Below are 21082 nucleotides of genomic sequence, written 5' to 3'. Positions count from 1 at the left end.
GTACAGAGTTCACCTTCACAGTACCCCAACACTTTATCTCTCTGTGGTTTTCCTAATATATATAAAAGTATAAAATGCATGGGCTATGACATTGTTCTCCCTTTAAAATCTTATTCCTAATTTAATGTCATTTCAGTTACATACAGAATGTTTCCTGACATATGCTATTAACTCCTTATGCAATGGTGTTCTGTGTGTTTATGATAAGCCATAGTAATGCAGTACTTTGTCTTTGTCATTGTGGATTTGTTGGCTTGGTTCACATAAAAATAATTTTGATGTAACTCATCACAAAAAGTTATGATTGCAGCTACTATCAAAAAATTGAATTTTAGCAAAATGTAGAGTTTCAGCTCACAAAAAAGTTACCAATACAAATTGAACCACAACAAACATTTGCACCATTAGCACACATATTTTATCTCAACTGAAACCTTCCTCTACTGTACATGTAAAAAAATATAGTACAATTAATAATGGTGCAGAGGATGGAAAGTGGGTAGGCAGCAGTATTTCTTTGCTGCTAAAATCCATTGGCCCTCATGTGTGACTGCTGATGAGTCTCTGGAATGATCCTGGCTAGGATCGGCTTGCATAGTTGGGTAAAGTGAGCACAATTGGTGTTACCTCTGAGCACAACCGAGTGATAGAAGGCAGAACTGGCTGTGTGAATGCACAGACAGGCACTGCATGAGGCACATGAGTGGGCATGGACCTTCATGGAAGAAGCAATGGAAGACCAAGGCAGCTCTGGGGAGAGGACAAGGAAAATACACGTTTTGCTGCAAAATAACACTTTGGGAGCAATGTTTCTTGCTTTTCATTCCAAATCCTTGGAAATCTCATTATAGTGAGTTTTGCATTTTTTCAATTGTGAAATCACCTACAAAATAAACTTTGCAAAACTATATATAAAACTAAACTCTGCTCATCACTAGTAACAAATGTATGCATAACATTATTAATTTAATACCTCAAAAATGGTTTGTGCAAAAGCATAAATGTACACTCACCTAAAGGATTATTAGGAACACCATACTAATACGGTGTTTGACCCCCTTTCGCCTTCAGAACTGCCTTAATTCTATGTGGCATTGATTCAACAAGGTGCTGAAAGCATTCTTTAGAAATGTTGGCCCATATTGATAGGATAGCATCTTGCAGTTGATGGAGATTTGTGGGATGCACATCCAGGGCACGAAGCTTCCGTTCCACCACATCCCAAAGATGCTCTATTGGGTTGAGATCTGGTGACTGTGGGGGCCATTTTAGTATAGTGAACTCATTGTCATGTTCAAGAAACCAATTTCAAATGATTCGAGCTTTGTGACATGGTGCATTATCCTGCTGGAAGTAGCCATCAGAGGATGGGTACATGGTGGTCATGAAGGGATGGACATGGTCAGAAGCAATGTTCAGGTAGCCTGTGGCATTTAAACGATGCCCAATTGGCACTAAGGGGCCTAAAGTGTGCCAAGAAAACATCCCCCACACCATTACACCACCACCACCAGCCTGCACAGTGGTAACAAGGCATGATGGATCCATGTTCTCATTCTGTTTACGCCAAATTCTGACTCTACCATTTAAATGTCTCAACAGAAATCGAGACTCATCAGACCAGGCAACATTTTTCCAGTCTTCAACTGTCCAATTTTGGTGAGCTCGTGCAAATTGTAGCCTCTTTTTCCTATTTGTAGTGGAGATGAGTGGTACCCGGTGGGGTCTTCTGCTGTTGTAGCCCATCCGCCTCAAGGTTGTGCGTGTTGTGGCTTCACAAATGCTTTGCTGCATACCTCGGTTGTAACGAGTGGTTATTTCAGTCAAAGTTGCTCTTCTATCAGCTTGAATCAGTCGGCCCATTCTCCTCTGACCTCTAGCATCAACAAGGCATTTTCGCCCACAGGACTGCCGCATACTGGATGTTTTTCCCTTTTCACACCATTCTTTGTAAACCCTAGAAATGGTTGGAAAATCCCAGTAACTGAGCAGATTGTGAAATACTCAGACCGGGTCGTCTGGCACCAACAACCATGCCACGCTCAAAATTGCTTAAATCACCTTTCTTTCCCATTCTGACATTCAGTTTGGAGTTCAGGAGATTGTCTTGACCAGGACCACACCCCTAAATGCATTGAAGCAACTGCCATGTGATTGGTTGATTAGATAATTGCATTAATGAGAAATTGAACAGGTGTTCCTAATAATCCTTTAGGTGAGTGTAGATTATTTTTTACCTGAACAACATTTGATCAATTTCACATGCAATATCACATGAATCAAGAATTAGTTCAGTGCATTGGCTACACTTTGAATTCCTTTTGTTTGCAACTTTAATGGATACTGTACTAGAGGTGTGTTACCTGGTCAACATGTGCTGCATTCCTCTCTGGTTTTCCTTCTGTGATTTCTTTATCTGGTAAAACAAAGAATTCTGCAGCTGTTGGCAAGCCTGGTAATACTGACACCAATAGCTGTTTTTCTGCGATGCCAGTGGCCTGAAAATTCAAGGGAGTACACAATTAATGAATGCTGTAAAAACCATTGAAAAGGATGTAGTAAAGCTTGAAATACCATCCAAGCAAGTGCCTGTTTTCTGAATCTTCTCAATCAAATTTAGTTTCATGGGCTGCTGTATGAGGACATACACTCAAAGATGTCAGTCAGCCTAAATTGTACATGTTTGTGATGTGTGGGGGGAAAAACCAGAATACCCAGAACAAAAACAATGCATGCTTGGAGAAGGTGCACACACTGCCTTAGATGGCAGACCACCATAGTGAGACACAGCAGTGCCAACCACTCTGCAGCTGTATGCAGTATTTTTGCAAGGAAAAAGAGGAAAAGTAATTTAATGCACTGAAATGTAATTTATCTGTGAAAATTGTGTAAGGTAGTAAATTTTATATGAAAGCTTTGACAGTGCAGTTAATGCAGAGTTAGAATAACAGACAAATAAAACTGCCTTTCCTTTGCTTTTTCAAATAATCTTAATCCAATTTCATCTGAAGAAATTAAAGAAAACTGACTTTGTAAGATACAGAAAAATTGTGAGCTGTCATCATGTAAGTGATAAATGAAATGAACGCAAGACTGAACAATAGCAGTTCAAAAATCTTCATTTATAACGTGCAAATATGGAAGTGTGGTGCATTATATTCTCTTGGTTATAGTTAACCCTGTTGTTAAAATAGCAAAGGTGCTCATTAGAAATAGGAGCAGTCTTTTATTGGTTTTAATGATCTGCTCAAGTCAATTTAAAGCACTTGAATATAAACTTTGTTGGCCTATGTAGCAAATGTATTTTAAACTGAAAGAATTCAATTTTATTCAGTTAGAAAAAACATTCATTGTACAATTGTACAATTATAAAACTAAATCTTCAATCTGCAATAGAAAACACTAACCAAGGATTCATTGTGTAATTATATAATTAATTGGTATTCCCTAATTTTTATATTTTTTCTTTTTTCTTTCTTCATCATTTTAAGCACTTTGAATTACATCATTTGTATGAAAACATGCTATATAAATAAATTACATCCACACATCCATTTTAATTTAATATATTCTAGATAAATAGATAGATAGATAGATAGATAGATAGATAGATAGATAGATAGATAGATAGATAGATAGATAGATAGATAGATAGATACTTTATTAATCCCAAGGGGAAATTCACATAATCCAGCAGCAGTATACTGATACAAAGAAACAATATTAAATTAAATAGTAATAAAAATGAAAAAATGAAAAAAATAAAAATAAAAAAAGCAGACAATAACCGAGTAATGTTAGCATTTACTCCCCCGGGTGGAATTAAAGAGTTGCATGGTGTGGGGGAGGAACGATCTTCTCAGTCTGTCAGTGGAGCAGGACAGTGACAAAAGTCTGTCACTGAAGCTACTCCTCTGCCTGGAGATGACACTGTTCAGTGGATGCAGTGGATTATTCATAATTGATAGGAGTTTGCTTAATGCCCGTCGCTCTGCCACAGATGTTAAATTCTATTCTATTCTGTAGTCGTATGTCATAAATCCATCCATCCATTTTCTAACCTGCTGAATCCGAACACAGGGTCACGAGGGTCTGCTGGAGCCAATCCCAGCCAACACAGGGCACAAGGCAGGAACCAATCCTGGGCAGGGTGCCAACCCACCGCAGATGTCATAAATGTGACTCAGAATTAATAAGGGCAAGGATGAATGGAAGGATTTTTCTCAATTTTATAAATTTTAGAAAACAAAGAGCAAAACATTTGAATTAGTATAAGCCTCCTAATTTGAGGTGTTCTTAAGAAGTGAAATGATTTACTTCTTGAGGTAGAAGTTCCATGATAAACATGAACAGTTATGTCAGATACTAAATATTAAAAAATGTGCTTCAATTTACATGTAAAAAATCTAAATAGTCTGAGCTGTAGTTAGTAAATGATGAGTAAAGATTTCAGAGCATCTTCAGATCCTAAAGTGTGGCCACGAACTCCATCAGTTTTGTTTGAACATAGAAATAAGCACTTTGAACCTTGCCAAAATGTTAACGACTTGATCTTACCATCTAAATATATAAAATTCTTTTCGTGTTTGAAATAGAAATTACGTATGACCACAGAACGTATTATAATACACCACATAATGGGTTTGATTAAAAAAGGAAATGGTGGTGTTGTTATCCGTGATGCGCCTGGATAACAGGAAAAACATTCTTAATAAACCTGATTCTTGCTGAGATACGAGCGAATGGTGACATATGTCGCTCTGGCTGTAGCGTCATCGGGAATCACTTCTAAATTATTAGATGGAGGCCATACAGCACATTCGACATTGCAATTACCATTAAACCTTGCTCACGACAAAAATCCAATTTGCAACATACATAGCATGTTCTCGGTTGGGTAAATTTATACATTTATGCACCTAATCGGCAAACAAAAAATGTAAGAAGCACTGCAGTAGTACTCAGTGTATCTTTACTTCCTAAATGTTAATGTATTACTGTTTAATAATTTATACGCTTCTTATATGTTGTTCAAATTCTTTTATCAAAATGTTTTACTGTTTAATAATTTATATTTATATGCAATGTGCTTCTTATATATTACTTCATATTCTCATATGATGATGTTAATTATGTTGTTTATATTGATTTCTATGTTATTGTAAATGCTCTGTATTTGTTGAAGAATAAAATTGGTAATTAACAAACTTATTTTATAAATACTACATTTTATTGTTTTCCCTTGCACTCAGTGAGTGAAGCCACTGGGTAATCAGTTAGTACAATTATAACATATTGTAGCATTGCCAGACATAAGTAAACCAAATGGGGGTCACAGGAAGCAGGGAGCTACTCTGGCAACATTAGGTTCAAGGATTAAACCTGGGATGCCAAGAATCACACTTAGATGAGGTCAGTTTAGAACAGCCACTTATCATAACAAGCATGTTTTTTGGGGAAGTGGGACTAACACCAGTGTACTCTGGGGAATACAATGCCAACATAAGGAAAACATATAAACTGCACAGAAACAATGACTGGGCATGAGGTTCAAAGTCATGTACAGTACACACTGATCATCCACAACATTAAAATCACATTGCCTAATATTATGTAGGAGCCCAGCCACAGGGGATGCACAAACCAGTGTGTTTCTTTGTCCCGGTCCCAAGCCTGGATAAATGGGGAGGGTTACGTCAGGAAGAGCATAAGGTGTCAAATTTTGTCAGAAGAAGGGAGAGATCTGTCCAGAGGCAGGAGGAGAGGAGGAAGGTAAAGAGAGCGGACCTGAGGGTAGGAACTTTGAATAATGGCAGTATGACTGGTAAGGGGAGAGAGTTAGCTGATATGATGGAGAGAAGGAAGGTTGATATAATGTGCGTACAAGAGACTAAATGGAAGGGGAGTAAGGCCAGGTGGATCGGAGGTGGATTCAAATTGTTCTATCATGGTGTGGATAGGAGGAGAAATGGAGTAGGAGTTATTCTGAAGGAACAATATGTCAAGAGTGTTTTGGAGGTGAAAACAGTGTCAGACAGGGTGATGATTATGAAGCTGGAAACTGAAAGTGTGATGATGAATGTCAGTCAGTCATTGTCCAACCCGCTATATCCTAACACAGGGTCACGGGGATCTGCTAGAGCACAGGGTGCAAGGCAGGAACAAACCCCAGGCAGGGCGCCAGCCCACCGTAGGGCACACACACACATACATCAAGCACACACTAGGGACAATTTAGGATCGCCAATGCACCTAACCTGCATGTCTTTGGACTGTAGGATGAAACGGGAGCACCCAGAGGAAACCCACGCAAACACAGGGAGAACATGCCAACTCCACGCAGGATTGACCTGGAAAGCGAACCCATTACTCCTTACTGCAAGGCAGCAGCGCTACCACTGTGCCACCGTGCCGACCTTGATGAATGTTGTTAGTGCATATGGGTGCACAAGCTGGGTGCGCAATTAATGAGAAAGAAGATTTTTGGAGTGAGTTGGATGAAGTGATAAACAGTGTACCCAAGGGACAGAGAGTGGTGATTGAAGCGGTTTTCAATGAACATGTTAGTGAAGGGAACAGAGGAGATGAGGAGGTGATGGGTAGGTATGGTGTCAAGGAGAGGAGTGAAGAAGGTCAGATGATAGTGAATTTTGCGAAAAGGATGGGCATGGCTGTGGTGAATACGTATTTTAAGAAGAGAGAGGAACATAAGATGACATAGTGATCTGTTTGCTGATGACATTGTGATTTTTAGCAAGAGTAGGGAGCAGGTTGAGGGGACCCTGGAGAGGTGGAGATATGCTCTAAAGAGGAAAGGAATGAAGGTCAGTAGGAACAATACAGAATACATGTGTGTGAATGAGAGGAAGGTCAGTGGAATGGTGAGGATGCAGGAAGTTGGCGAAGGTGGATGAGGTCAAATACTTGGGATCAACAAAACAGAGTAATGGGGATTGTGGAAAAGAGGAGACAAAGAGAGTGCAGGCAGGGTGGAATGGGTGGAGGATACTGTCAGGATTGATTTGTGACAGACAGGATGGTAGTGAGACCAGTTATGTGATATGGGTTGGAGACAGTGGCACTGATCAAAAAACAGGAGACACAGCTGGAGGTGGCAGAGTTAAAAATGTTAAGATTTGCATTGGGTGTGACAATGATGCACAGGTTTAGAAATGAGTACATTTGTGGGTCAGCTCAGGTTGGACGGTTAGGAGACAAAGTCAGAGAGGGAAGCTTGCATTGATTTGGACATGTGCAGAGAAGAGATGATGGGTATATTGTAAAAAGGATGCTAAGGATAGAGCTGCCAAGCAACAGGAAAAAAGAAACACCTAAGAGAAGGTTTTTTGGATGTGGTGAGAGAGAACGTGCAGGTGATGGGTGTTGCAGAGCAAGATGCAGAGGACAGGAAGATATGGAGAAAGATGATCCGCTGTGGCAAACCCTAACTGGAGCAGCCAAGAGAAGAAGAAGAAGCCTAATATTATGTAGGACCCCCTCATTCCTCCAAAACACTTCTGAGCTATTGAGGCATGCATAAGACCTCTGAAGGTGTCCTGTGGTATCTGGCAACAAGACATTAGCAGCAGATTCTTTAAGGGCTGAAAGGTGTGAAGTGGGCCCCCATGGATTAGGCTTGTTTTTCCAGCACATCCTACAGATGCTCAATTGGACTGAGATCTGGGGAAGTTGGATATCAAGTCAACTCTTTGCCGTGTTTCTCAAACCACTGACCCAGTTGTCTAGCCATAACAATTTGGCCCTTATTAAAGTTGCTCAGATCCTTATGCTTGCCCATTATTTCTGCTTCCAACACATCACCTTCAAGAACTGACTGTTGACTTATTCACCTAATATATTCCACCCCTTGACAGGTGCCATTGGAATGAGATATTCCGTGTTATTCTCCTTTACCTGTCAGTGGTTTTAAAGTTGTGGCTGATCAGTGTATGTCAGACAGCATATCTGATCACTACTCCACCATGTTGTTCTCTGTACAATCATGGCCATATTAATAAATTTTGGAAATGAGCATAATAATGTTGGGGAATAACTTCTCTCTTAATGAAACCTGAATTACTTAAACACTAATCAAGGATGTGTATAAATCAGACATCATAAAAAGTGTTTGCAATATTCAACACGATTAAAAGATTGACTTAGACATTGAAATTCATTGACAGCCATTTACATACTTGCACTAAGGAGTTCTTGATGACTCTACTGATATCTTGTCTCCACTCCACAACATCAGGATTGTACTCATCCAGATTAGATGAAAAGGCCAGAAGATGAGATCTAAAATATTCTTGAAAATAGAGAATTGGTTTGGTATTCTTTTTTCCATTCAATAACATCAGCTAACATCAATACAAACTTGATTTTAATTTGCATAAACATTTAAGTTATTCAATTGATGGTTTCAATAAATAGACAATAACCACACACAAGTTAACGGTTCACCTCTGGTATGACTTGGAGCAGATATAATTGGGTAAAATATGGGGTGATTCTAATGGGTGGGCCCCCAAGTTATGAAGTATTACTGTCATAATAATGAAGCAATCCAAATAGAATAAAGATCACAGTATTCCTGGATAAATGTACACACAACTGAGCCAATGGCGCTGTTTTTGACTTATTTGTGAATGACCTGGATGACCGTGAGATCAGTGAAGTTTATTTCTAGCAAGATGGGGCAACCTGTCACACATCAGCATGGCACAAATTGAATTGTTTTTTGGAAATCAAATAATTTCAAAGGGACTATGGCCACTTTTCCAACACTGAATGTGATTGGATTGTTTACACATCTATCAAGGTATGCACTGTATTTATATTGTTTGTATTGCTTCATTATTATGTGAGTAACACATCATAACTCGGGGCCCTGCCCATTAGGATTTCCCTGTAGTAGAGCCCTCTGCCCCATCTGTCTTTTAAATGACAATGTTTAACATTTTTTGCTATATTGGTTAAAACCGCTGAGAAATAACAGATATCAAATAAAAAAATAAAAAAAGCATGAGTAAAATTTCCTCACATCATCCTCATCCCCTTACTTTTTTTTTGATTGGCGTGAAGAAGTTCTCCCCACTGTGCGGGTGGCGCATGAAAAACCGAACCATCTCCGACTCCAATGTCGACAAACGTTTCTTAGCCCATACAAGAAACAAAAAACATGCAATACAAAAATCCAATTACAATTCTTGAAGGAGCCACGTGCAATAAAATATGCCTTCTTCCTTGTCATCGTTCTTCAGTTCTTGAACACAAGTCATTTTGTACGGCTTTAATTGTAGTGAATGCAGCACACGCTGACAAGACCTGTGTGAAACATTTGCTTGTTGTGCCAATTTACGTGTCGATTTCCTAGGGCTTCTGGCCATCCGTTCCTGAATATCTGCTATGGCCACAGGTGTACTGGATGGGGCCCGATTCTTTTTGCAGTTTGGAACTGACCCAGTCTTACGCCACTTCTTCACCAACTCGTGAATACTGCTCTTTGCTGGTAGGTTTACGCCAGGAAAATTCTGTGCGAAAATGACCCGCGTTTCCTTAATTCTTTGAGGGCTGAATATTTTTTCCAAAAAAAACGATGGTTTCACATAGAAGTCAACATAAAACATCTGTTGCTGCATGCTGTGGCTGCCAGTTTGCTAAGAATGTGCGGCAGGCTTGCTGCCATTGTGTGGCTGGGACAGCAGCAGCGGCAGTCACGGTCGCAGTGCATTACAATCTGATTTTTAAGTGGCAGTCCTCCCTGGCGAAGTAGCACGACTAGCTGGGGACGATCAGCTGAAGCTGGAACCTCACATTCGTTTTCAATCACTTATATCAAAATCTGAGTCTGACAAGTCATAGTCCAGTTCAGAGATAATAGGCAAAACTTCATCCATGGAGTATTTTGCTTTTCATATTTGTTTTGATATCTCGCCAGATGTCAGTGCCATTTTTGCCGTTGTGTGCACCTTGCTACTCACGCATGGAATGTCAGTCAAACCAATGAATCTAACTTTCCTTCTAGTAATGAGAGTATAACATAACGGATGGTTTTGTCACAGTTTACAGTTGATTACCATCATCAGCTCCTCCTTTTGACAAAAGTCAACATCAGCCCTGAAAGAGTTAAAAGAACCGATAGACACATACGCCTCCACTATTCTCTGTTGCAAAGAATACATCTTCCGGATCTCTTTCACTCACATCTGTACCGACAGGCTCACAGCTTCCTTACTAATGCACAGTTGGGGCTGCTAACCCCATTGCGACAAAGATACTCCGCGATCGCAACTGCACCCGCCTGTATAATAGCTCGCGCCATCCAGACTGAGATGGTTCGGTTTTTTGTGCACCACCCTGTTGTTTATGTCATTTTCATCATTTAAAAAAACAGTATATTTCATCACTTGTTCGGCAGATTTTACTTAGTACATGCCATTTTAACTCATTCTTCTTTCTTCCAACCAAATGAAAAAATAAATACATTTACTTATAGTGCCTACTTTTTCGGTGCATTATGAAATCATTCAGTCAATTGAGATGGCTGTGCAAACTTTATTAATCATTTTAAAGCCTATAAATTGAAAGAAAATTAGCTGATATACAAAGAACAATTACTGGTGACTGGTTGATTGATTGATGCCTTATGTTACTGTTATGGAACCTGTTCTAGAACCATACTGAGATTAAAGGCAATAGCAGCACATACAAAACATAAAGTGATGGATCTAAGCAATAAGAATAACGACAGTAATAAGAACAACAAGATGTCAAATGTGACCAATAATATATATTCACTGTTTAAAAACTGAAGCAGAGGGTTAGAATCACAAATTTTATAATCAGACTTTTGAACGTGTCTGATTGTCATCACAATTGGGTACATGTTGATTTGATCTTGCAGGTTTCTGCGGTTCCTGGAATAAAATCAAAGTTGTTGACCCAAGACAGTGTTTCACCTAAAATTATTCAGTTATGGCCATTTTATTAAAAGGTATACACCACACTCTGAGTTTTGTTACTCAAAAAATTTGATGTTAACATTTATTTTGCACGAGAACGACCTTGGAAAAACTTTTTTACTACTATTACATCATTTTGCCATTTTATTTACCTTCGCATCGGTTGTTATCCTGTACCTTTCTCCAGAAAGAGCCGGGTTTGCACTGTATTCAACATCATCAGAGTGACTATATAAGGGTCGGCCTGTGCATCCTGTAGTTATCCAAGATTTACATAAACTTCAGCTTTACTTCAAGAGAAGCCGAGAGAATCAACAAGCTAATTAAATGGCTGCTTCAGTTATGGGACACACTCTTGATCCAATGGAGGCAGAAGAAGAGGAGGTGGAGAGAATGTAGACAATACAGATAGCCATTTTGAGCAATGCTGCAGATATTCACGCTGACACACTATCAATGAGTAATCTGAGCCAATGATTTATTCAGCAGAAGTGTGTCATGAAACGCTACCAGGGTTCCTTCATACCTACAGCAATTTATAATCTCTCACTGTGATGACTCTCTTATCTTTAGTCAGGTGTCAAGTTTTTTTTTCTTTTTTTGTACTTTTAATTCTTGTGTGTTTTTGAAGGGAGTATAATCTGAACTTTTGTAAAAGCTAACTTCTCTTGGGACAAAATAAGTACTATCTATCTATCTATCTATCTATCTATCTATCTATCATATGTCTAGTGCTTAGTGTCACAAAAGGTGTTAAATCAAAGAATAAAAGTTTTACTTTATATAAAGTTAACCAGCAGAGCAAATAATGTATATGGTAAATTTAATTTAAATGTTTCAACCTAAGTAGTATAATTTAGAGAACAAAATAGTTTAATTAATCAAATTCAAGGAAACAGAGTCAACACAGTGTTTTGAAATACAAAAACCTGAATTTCACATACTAATATTAAGTAGAATGAGGTATACTGAAAAGATGCTTTCCTGCTAGTTCTATTAACTTTTATTTAGGCTGAATGCTAGATTCATTGGTTTTCTCAGTAGAAATTAAAAGGCAGAAGTAAAAGACTCTTTATTGGAGCCAAAGGCGAAAAAAACTAACAACAGCCACCTAATTCAACTTACTGAAGACATTCCCTATAGTAATGCTGCCACGGATGAATGAAAAAGCAAAATGATCTCACCATGTACTGCAACCCGTTTTTTATCTTGGAGCAGTGTGTCCCCCGACGAGACTTGCACTGTGACAGTGTTAATTCCTTCTCTTGAAAAAGTGAAGGAGATACTTCCCTCCAGGGTGATTATAGGCTGGAAATAGAAAATAACCATTGGATCTTTTGAGATTTCCACATGAGCTCAAACATCACTGCTCACTATTCAGCCTTATTTACTTTACATGAGTAATACCAAACAGAATTTTTAAGATCATTTAGTAATAGCAATCCACAGAGAAATATAAAAAATCATTGAAATGAAATATGAAATAGTTTAGACATATTTAACCTTATTCAGTTATTTAAGACTTTGTGACTTTTCTATTTGACCTTTCCTTTCTCATAGGATAGCTTAATTTAGTCACAATTCTTATTAACTGCTTAAAAGAAATCACATATCACCTATTTAGGAAATTTATATTGACTATACTTTTAACAATTATTATAAATGGTGCAAGATACTTATTGGTTAATTTTAAATTTAGTTTATTTGTGAAGTGAGTTTGTAGTGGCCAGATTTCAAATACTATACTCTTAGATGCTGTTCTTTCCTCAGACAACTTTAATATATAAAACAGCAACTTAAACATACTCTTTTATCATTTTGTTTTAATAAAATGGTCAGTCCAAAAACTTAATGTCACTTGAGGCAGAATCATTAGAAGAATGGAGAAGATAACTCAGAAAATTACAGTGTCAGTTCAAAAAGATATTAAATTAGGAGTCTAACTGCTCTGTTTCTGAGGTAACTGCAACTTCCTAAATTAAAAGTAACAAATCAAAGATAGGCATTATTCTAATGGACATCAAACTAGGTTGCTTTCCTACCTTTAGCAGGACACAGACCACACTATGCCCCAGACTGAAACATGCTACAGTATGTCCCTAAACAGTCAAAAAGATTAGTGCTGACTCAACGAAAGGTGCGATATCTTCCAACTTTCTTGGCAGTGCATCGGAATACTACAGATTAAGCTACGGTTGTCTGGCTAGTTCCTGTAATTATTCTGCTATGCTCATAATGTATCATTTTTCAATCAATTCTGGATACAACAGGGGCTACAACTTATTGACCTTCACATTCACAGTAAATGTAAGACATTCTTATTGTATGCATGCACTCACACATACCTATCATAGTAAAAAATCAAACTTTCAAAGCTGTGAAAACATACCATTATAACTATGTGCGAACAGAAATGCTCCATAATGATGCAAGTTAGTGGGCACGTAATATATTCAGAATATGTCCTAAGTATAAATTAGTATTGCATATTAATTTATCTTTCTGTAGTATCTGACAAACATACATCTAGAAAAAGCAGGAACGTTTTTCACTACTCCCATTTTATCCCTACCCTATATCTAAATCTACTGTATATTCTTGGTTACCTTATTGCCTTCACTGCACTTCACTCTTCTGACTTCATTGTACTTCTATATTTCAGTCTTTTTCTGGCCAAAAATGACTCAGAATAGTAGCCCAATCATCAGGGATTAGTTGCTAATAATATTATTACTATGCTATTATCCTTGATGTTTGCATACAGAGTAGTCAGTTGGTCAGCACCTATATATATATATATGGTTGAATAGTTTTACTGTCAAATAATGCAAAGCGTACACGACTGGGCTAATCAGGCGTACACACTCACTGCAGCCCTCTCGGGGAATCGAACCTTGGACGTCAGCGCTAGAGGCGAAGCCTCTTGTGTTGCGCCACGGAGTTTGGTTTGTTTATTTGACAGTATGTAGATTGGGGTAGTTACATTCATGGCATTCGTAGTCTGAATCACAATCTGACTGTATGGGTGGTTACCTAGCAGGTAACGTTTGTGGTTGGTCTGCGAGCCTGCAAACATCCGCCACAGTGCCCTCTTTCAGTTGCGAGAAGCAGATCATAGAATGGTTGAATAGTTTATATATATGGAGACACTCATGAGGTCCTATGCTACTTCTCACCCACACAGATCTGCTGACTAACGTCCACGTGGCATTAAATCACAATCTAGACTCTTGCCATATGTAGCTCCTAACTAGTGAAATGATCTGCTCACCTCCAATTAAAATTGTGACTCCCTCAATGTGTTTAAGAAGCATTTGAAGACTCTCTTGTTTAACAAATTTCTGTCTGATTTTAGCTGTTAAGTACAGCGCATAGCCATACCCACCACATGATGAAACAACTCCGGATTCTGGTTGGCAACCCCTCAGGCAGACACGTGGTCCGGTCCCACCCTCTGGAAATGACCTTCTCTCTGCCACAAACAGTGAGTATCCTGTGAAATGGTTCACCCTCAGGGAATCATATCACATGGCCATAGTGCCGTTACTAACGCTCACTCACAATGCAGGTAATGTGCTTCATTCGGAACTCAATGAGCAATCGCTCATTTGACACAAAGTAAAACCAGCGGTACTAAAGGATTCTCCAAAGAGACACAGTATGGAAGGAGTCCAGTCTTCATCTCAGGTCACTCATTCTTTTGCTAAGATATCAGGAGCGCCACACACCCCTTTCCAGTGACTTCATGACCTCTCATGCTCTGTGCCCAGTGCACAGACAAATAATTTGTAAACTTGTCATTACGGTGACACAACTGGTTGAATTGTCCTATGCTCATCCCCTCCCTAAAATTTCTCATGAACAGCTTACTGCTTGAAAGCTTTTTTTGTATCCTGGTTGCTCATATTAGTACTTTTTAACATGCTAATGTGAAGGGAAGCTTGGCTAACAAATATTTCAACAATGAACTATGATTTTCTTTTAAACACAAGGCCCTCGAAAAATATCCATCTATGGTAAACGAGTAACCTTCTCAACCAAACTCGATAAAATTCTAAAAAAATTACAATATTCATTAAAATGATGAACTTTTTCTGCCACCAGTATGAAAGGTTTGAATACAATACAACACAACAGCACAGCAAGAGATACAGTGTCCTATAAAATAAGCAAACACTTTCTATGAAATACACATTATTGGGCAAACCACACTGTATGAAATAAACTGTGTGACGCAACCTATTATGATATAAGATTTGCCTCAAGCTTCAACAGCAAGCTTTGCAGTCCCTGACTCATTATGTGGCCGGTTAGGCTTCATTTATTATCTGTTACAATAACTAGTGATGTAAATTTCCTAATAGGTGATTTTAACTTTAATGTAGATAATCAGTGACTCTCGAAAGCTATATAATGTATGGATCATTTAATAGCTTTTGACCTTACTCAACACATCACCCAGTCTGTACATAAAGTGGGCCACACATTAGATGTGGTCATGTCTTGTGGACTTAGAATTGATGTGACTCAGATAGTGAATATTGCTTTATCTGATCATTACTGTATCGTCTATAATGTAACAATACCACTTACTAGGACTGATAAGAAATGCATTTTAGGAGTTTTTTTGAAGCTACAGATCCTGTTCCTTTTCTAACACTATAAATAATCTGTCTTAATCTAGTATCTACTATAATACAGCCTGCAACATAAATAAAACATTATGTGGAAAATCTTAGGAGTTTGGAAACTTCGAAAGGAATGCTCTAAGGCTGACTAAAAATGTATGACAAAATGCTAAAGACTCACAATAACAAATATAATATCTCACTTTGATCTTAGAGATAGTCCTGTTTCTCCAAAATTATTAACAACAGTTTGTGAAATCCAGGAAAAGTATTTTTATCCATCAACTGCTTTTTGCACCTGACTCAGTCTGTTGAATGGACACTTAAACCATCAGTGGCCGAATGTGAAGCTATTCACAGCATCTTCATGGATGAATTATATAATATAAAATGTAATATAGCAAAGATCTCAGACATAAACCCAACTGAACCTCAATGGAGTGAGCACAGTCAGCTAAACATCTTAACTAAAACAAACCTAACTGATCTTCCACATATGTCCTTGATCTAGTCCTTATAGTCTTTTTTAAACACGTCTCTGATTCACTTATCGACAGTGTATTTGATACAGTTCATTTTTCATTGCCATTTTTTCCTGGTTCTCTTAAAACTGCTGTGGTTAAGCCACAACAAAAAAAAAACCTTGACATTTCGGTCTTGAGCAATTTTAGACCAACCTCCAACCTGAGTAAAATTTCAGAGATAAAGTAGTTTTTAACAATTAAATGCTTACTTGAGTAACAATTCTATTCTGTGTAAGAACTACTCATATTTCAGAGCAAATTGTAGTAACAAAACTGCTATTGTTAATGTAGCTGATGACGTATGGTTAAATGCTCATTCAAATAATATATATGTTTGTATTGTAATAGACAGAGCACAGCATTTGGTACGACTGATCACGGCCTTAGAGGGAGAATTGACCTGTTTGGCAGTGTTTTGTGTTGGTTTCACTCATATCACAGGAACAAAATTCTTTGTTAGCTGTTGCAATTATTCATCAGATATTCACAATATTATGTATGGTGTGCCACAGGGGTCTACAGTATTTTGGGTCCCTTATTATTCTCAATCTACATGCTCCTATTAGACTTGATCATTTTGAAACATAAATTGAATTGTAATAGCTATGCAGATGACACACAGATTTACTTATTGATATGCCAGATGACCCTCTGTCTTACAAGCATTATTGAATAGATGAGTAATTTCCTTAAACTTAACAAGGAAAAAAAATTAGAAATTTGAATTATTGGGAGCTAACAAAAGATGAAGGAACTTGAAATATGACATAACGTTTTCCAAATAATGCCAGAAATAAAGAATCTAGGAGTCTTTTTAGTGTCTAACCTTCAAATCAAACATTAAGTATATTATAAAGACTGCATTGTTTTACTTATGAAAACATTGCACATTTTACATCTTTGATCTTTTATATCACTGCAAAATGGTGAAAAGTTAAGGCATGATTTTGTCTTCAGCCATTTATATTACTGCAATGCACACCTATCATGATTACCTAAAAGTAAAACTTGGTTTTAATTTGACCAAAATGTAGCAGCAAGAATTTTACTGAAAAGTGAAAATCTGGGCACAACACAACAGATCATTGCTTCATTACCCTGGCAGCCAGTGTCCTTCGGAATTGAATTTAACATACTTTAAATTGTAAATGAAGCTCAAAACCGTGTAGCACATTGTAATAATTTATATTTTAGAATTGTAATCATGCAGTAGATCCTCTAACATTGACTTGCTGGGGTCTCATTTATGAAGCTTGCATACACACAAAGACAGACTTGAAATGTGCATATGCAACTTCTCACGCAAACATCGGGATTTATAAAAGAAAACTTGACAGTGAAATGTGCATATACTGTACTTACGGCAACTTTAACACATGTGCACACAACATTTTGGACAAACTGTTTAATGATGACACCCTCGATCAAGTAGGTTAATGGAGCCATATCAAATAAATGACAAGTTGCACGCATAATAATTCATATATACCGAGCTATTATTATAATGCATGTTGACGTGACATACTTAAAGCTCAAATGTGATAAATATGATGCACTGGCTGTATTTTAGTTCCCTCTGAAGAGAACTAATGCTGCATATTTGCACTGAGGAACGTTTCACTTTTTTCTTTTTTTTTTCCCGTTAGTTTAGTCTGCCTGTTGTCATTTCTCGGGAAATAGGTCAGAGAAATCTCAGCCAAGCTTCACTCCGTCATGACCACTGTGCTGGAAACTATTATCAGAGTGCTACATTCAGTTTTTATATAGTGTCAGAGCACATACATATGACATGACATGTTGATACCAATATAAAAAGCCAATTTGGACCAGTGTCCATATTCCTAACATAAACAGAACACTTCAATGCACTCATATTGCAATAAGGGCAGCTAGCGAGAACTAAACTACTTTTGTTAACTGTAGGCCATTACATTCTATTAACATGCAACTTACCTTTGATGCCAAGCTCAGACTGGCAATTGTCTTGACCAATTACAGATGCCATTTGCAGATCAAAATCAGAGACCAAAGATGTGTTTTTTTCCTCCTCTTGTTATATACATTCTCTACTAGGGAGTAGCGATCCACTTCAATGCCAGAGATTGGATTGTTTTATTACTTCAGAAATTGTGCAGCAGGAGCTCATAGCATTTACAGCAGCTTTAACAATATGTTGCAATTCAACATATTTGTGTCAGCTTGTTGCTGATGCTTGCACTTAGGCTAACAAATAAAGGTTCTTTGTGTTCCTCCATTTTAGAGATGAGAACTTGTGTCTTGCACTACTGGATGTGTCATGTGACTGCTCTACCAGCCAATGAAGGTCTGCAGCATCATGATTGCATATGTACAGTATGAAGTTAATTAGCATGGTTCACATATGGTTGTTTTAGGGTGGTGTTTGATGCAAATTCATGAATACATATGTACAAAATGATTGTGATTCATTAAGGTAAGTTGTGTAGAAATTTGTGATTCTATTTGTCATACACATTTTTCTGTTTTTGGTGTATGCATAGTTTAATAAATGAGTGCCCTGGTGAGGGTGGCCTTCTGCTTCAATACATCAAAAAACCTGCAATACCTATCTGTCAGAGATATTTAAATAAACAAATGCATCTTCTTATATAATACGCTACTGTGGCTGTTTGTTTGTCTGTCCGGGATTTTAAATCACCTGTAGCTCATAAACCGTTTGAACTACTGACCTGAAATTTGGTACACACATACAGCGTGACGTCTGCTATCCGCTTTCAGGGTGATTATTGACCTCCAAGGTTATTCCTCTTTTTATTTAATTGTAGAATCAACTCTTGGCAGCGGCCAGCATGGCGGCTGTGCGCTGTTCTCATTCCCTACCACCTTAGCCGCCACTTCTCCTACCTCTTCATATCTTACATCATTCTTGAGGCAGATTGAAGACTTAAGTACCAGCTTAAGTGAAAAATTAAGGAAACATACTAAGTAATTGCAACACAAACACTGCCTTTGGGGTGGAGAAAGGAAGAGCTGCTCAGAAAGCAACAAGCGCATCAACCTCTGAACAAACTAATGCTAAAAGTACAGAGAAAGAGAATGAAAACTGTAAGTCAAGTGTATTCACTGCACGTTGACGTACAGTGCGCCATTATTGGTTATTTAATAAATTACTAGCATCACTAGAATTCCTTCATGCTGGGCACCAGTGGTTATTGGTTATTTTCCTAAAACACATTTGCTATTTGCTGTGTAAGATACTAGTCACTAATCCTATACTAGTCCTATGTGCCACTGCCCCCTTGTCCAGATATGCTGCATCTACTTGAGATGTTGCAAAGATGAAGAAAGAGAGCTCCATAAGAGTATCCTATTACTGGTGACACATTCATGAACTACAGAATGCCTGGTCTGGGCTGTCTTATGGCCTTAGAACCCCACAGGTTTATTTTCAACAACACCCCACCACCTGGAATATTCACACTTTAAAATAACGGTTCTTTAATGGCATTTTTTGTTCTTTACTGGGTAAAGGTTCTCTGAATATGAAGTTAGATCTTTGTGCATTGAAACATGTCCTAATATGTAGAAAAACAAACTGAACTATTTTAATGTATGGTAGGCTACCTAGCAGGACAATAACTGATTAAGAAAACTTGGCCTTAGCCTGTGTTATTGTGTGCAGGAAGAGTTTTAAAATTCATGAGCTACTGGTATTTCATAAATCTATTATCATTTTTTTATTGTTATTTACTGCATGGATCCTGTTACAGATCTAAATAAATTAAGTTTTTTTTTCTTAAACCTTCATGTGGATGGGTCTTTTAGGAACCAAAAATGGTTCCCTTTTGCCGGGGGTGGGCAGTTGGAGGGCTGCAGTGGCTGCATGTTTTTGTTCCAGCCCAGTTTCTTAATGAGAAGTCAATTATTGCTGATGAAGCATATACGTATTGCTCAAATGACATTCTGATGCTTCATTTAAGTGGTCCTGCTTGTTAAGTTTTCCCACCCTCAATTGGTCATTTTAATCTGTAAACAGCTGCATTTGCTGTTTTTAATGGTTTCCTATTAGCAATAAGATGCAAATGAAAGGAACCAGCAGTTCCCCATCTAACTTGTTTCCATTTACACTTGGGTGGATTCATCATGCACTACTTGATTTAATAAAACACTTAAGAGAAAAATGTGACAGACTGAAAATGGTCCATTTTAGGCTTCAAACCATTTGGATAATTTCCTTGGAAAGGAAAAAATCTATGATATAAGAACCAAACATTGCAGACTAACAAACCATAAAATTAAATAAGGTCTGAGATTGGCAGGGATTAGTTTGTAATTAAGCAATTGGGTTGGAACAAAAACCTGCAGCCACAGCAGCCCTCCAGGACTGACTTTGCCAATCCCTGCCTTATGGCATCGCTCTGAAGAACCACTCTGGCACTTTTATTTTTAAGAAGGTTCTGTCCTCCCTGGCCATCTTACTATAGGTTTTACTTTTAAGTTGTACATTTTGACTCTCTGCTTTTATAAATAATCGTGTTTTAGTTTTTCATTTCTTCTGTGTCTCCATTTACTCTGTCAAGCACTTTGAGCTACTTTTATGTATGAAAATGTACTATATAAATAACTGTTGTCGTTGGTGCAGGCTATGACTGTGCAATAATCACTCACCCAACATCTATTGATGTTAATTTTGCTAAATCTGACAACGCACATCCTTGTTCTTTTCTTTAGGTTTTCTAAGTCAGTCACAAAAATAAGTCCGTAATAAGTGATAGGTTATCATGCGTTAAATAGATTTTGTGCTTGCCATGATCCCATATGAATAAATTTGCTTGTACTGAATTCAGGGTCTGAATAAAATAAGATACTTTAGTTTTGATTTTTAATACATTTTCAAACCTTTCTGAAAACATGATTTTAACTTTACAGAATTGCAAATTTATCCTTTTAAAATGAAATCCACAACATTGTAATTTGTGCTGAAAGA

The 21082-nt window shown here is 37.7% G+C and overlaps 1 protein-coding gene across 3 annotated transcripts in view; it reads right to left on the bottom strand.

Annotated features, from left to right (window-relative positions):
- The window catches only part of LOC120543437 (VPS10 domain-containing receptor SorCS1), a 1156507-nt gene that overhangs the window by 45766 nt on the left and 1089659 nt on the right, over positions 1-21082 (bottom strand). For all 3 annotated transcript variants that reach the window (XR_005636356.1, XR_005636351.1, XM_039776557.1), the window contains exons 21-23: positions 12149-12272; positions 8196-8308; positions 2364-2498 (exon numbers count right to left, since the gene is read on the bottom strand). Coding sequence is in view for 1 of the 3 variants with exons in the window: in XM_039776557.1 (XP_039632491.1) it covers positions 2364-2498; positions 8196-8308; positions 12149-12272 (372 nt within the window). In the remaining 2 variants the exon portion in view is untranslated. The remainder of the gene's footprint in view (positions 1-2363; positions 2499-8195; positions 8309-12148; positions 12273-21082) is intronic.

The sequence above is a fragment of the Polypterus senegalus genome, chromosome 1 (assembly GCF_016835505.1).
Source record: "Polypterus senegalus isolate Bchr_013 chromosome 1, ASM1683550v1, whole genome shotgun sequence".
Classification (NCBI taxonomy): domain Eukaryota; kingdom Metazoa; phylum Chordata; class Cladistia; order Polypteriformes; family Polypteridae; genus Polypterus; species Polypterus senegalus.
The sequence above is the reverse complement of the archived record's forward strand: the minus strand, read 5'-3'. Positions and strand labels throughout refer to the sequence as shown.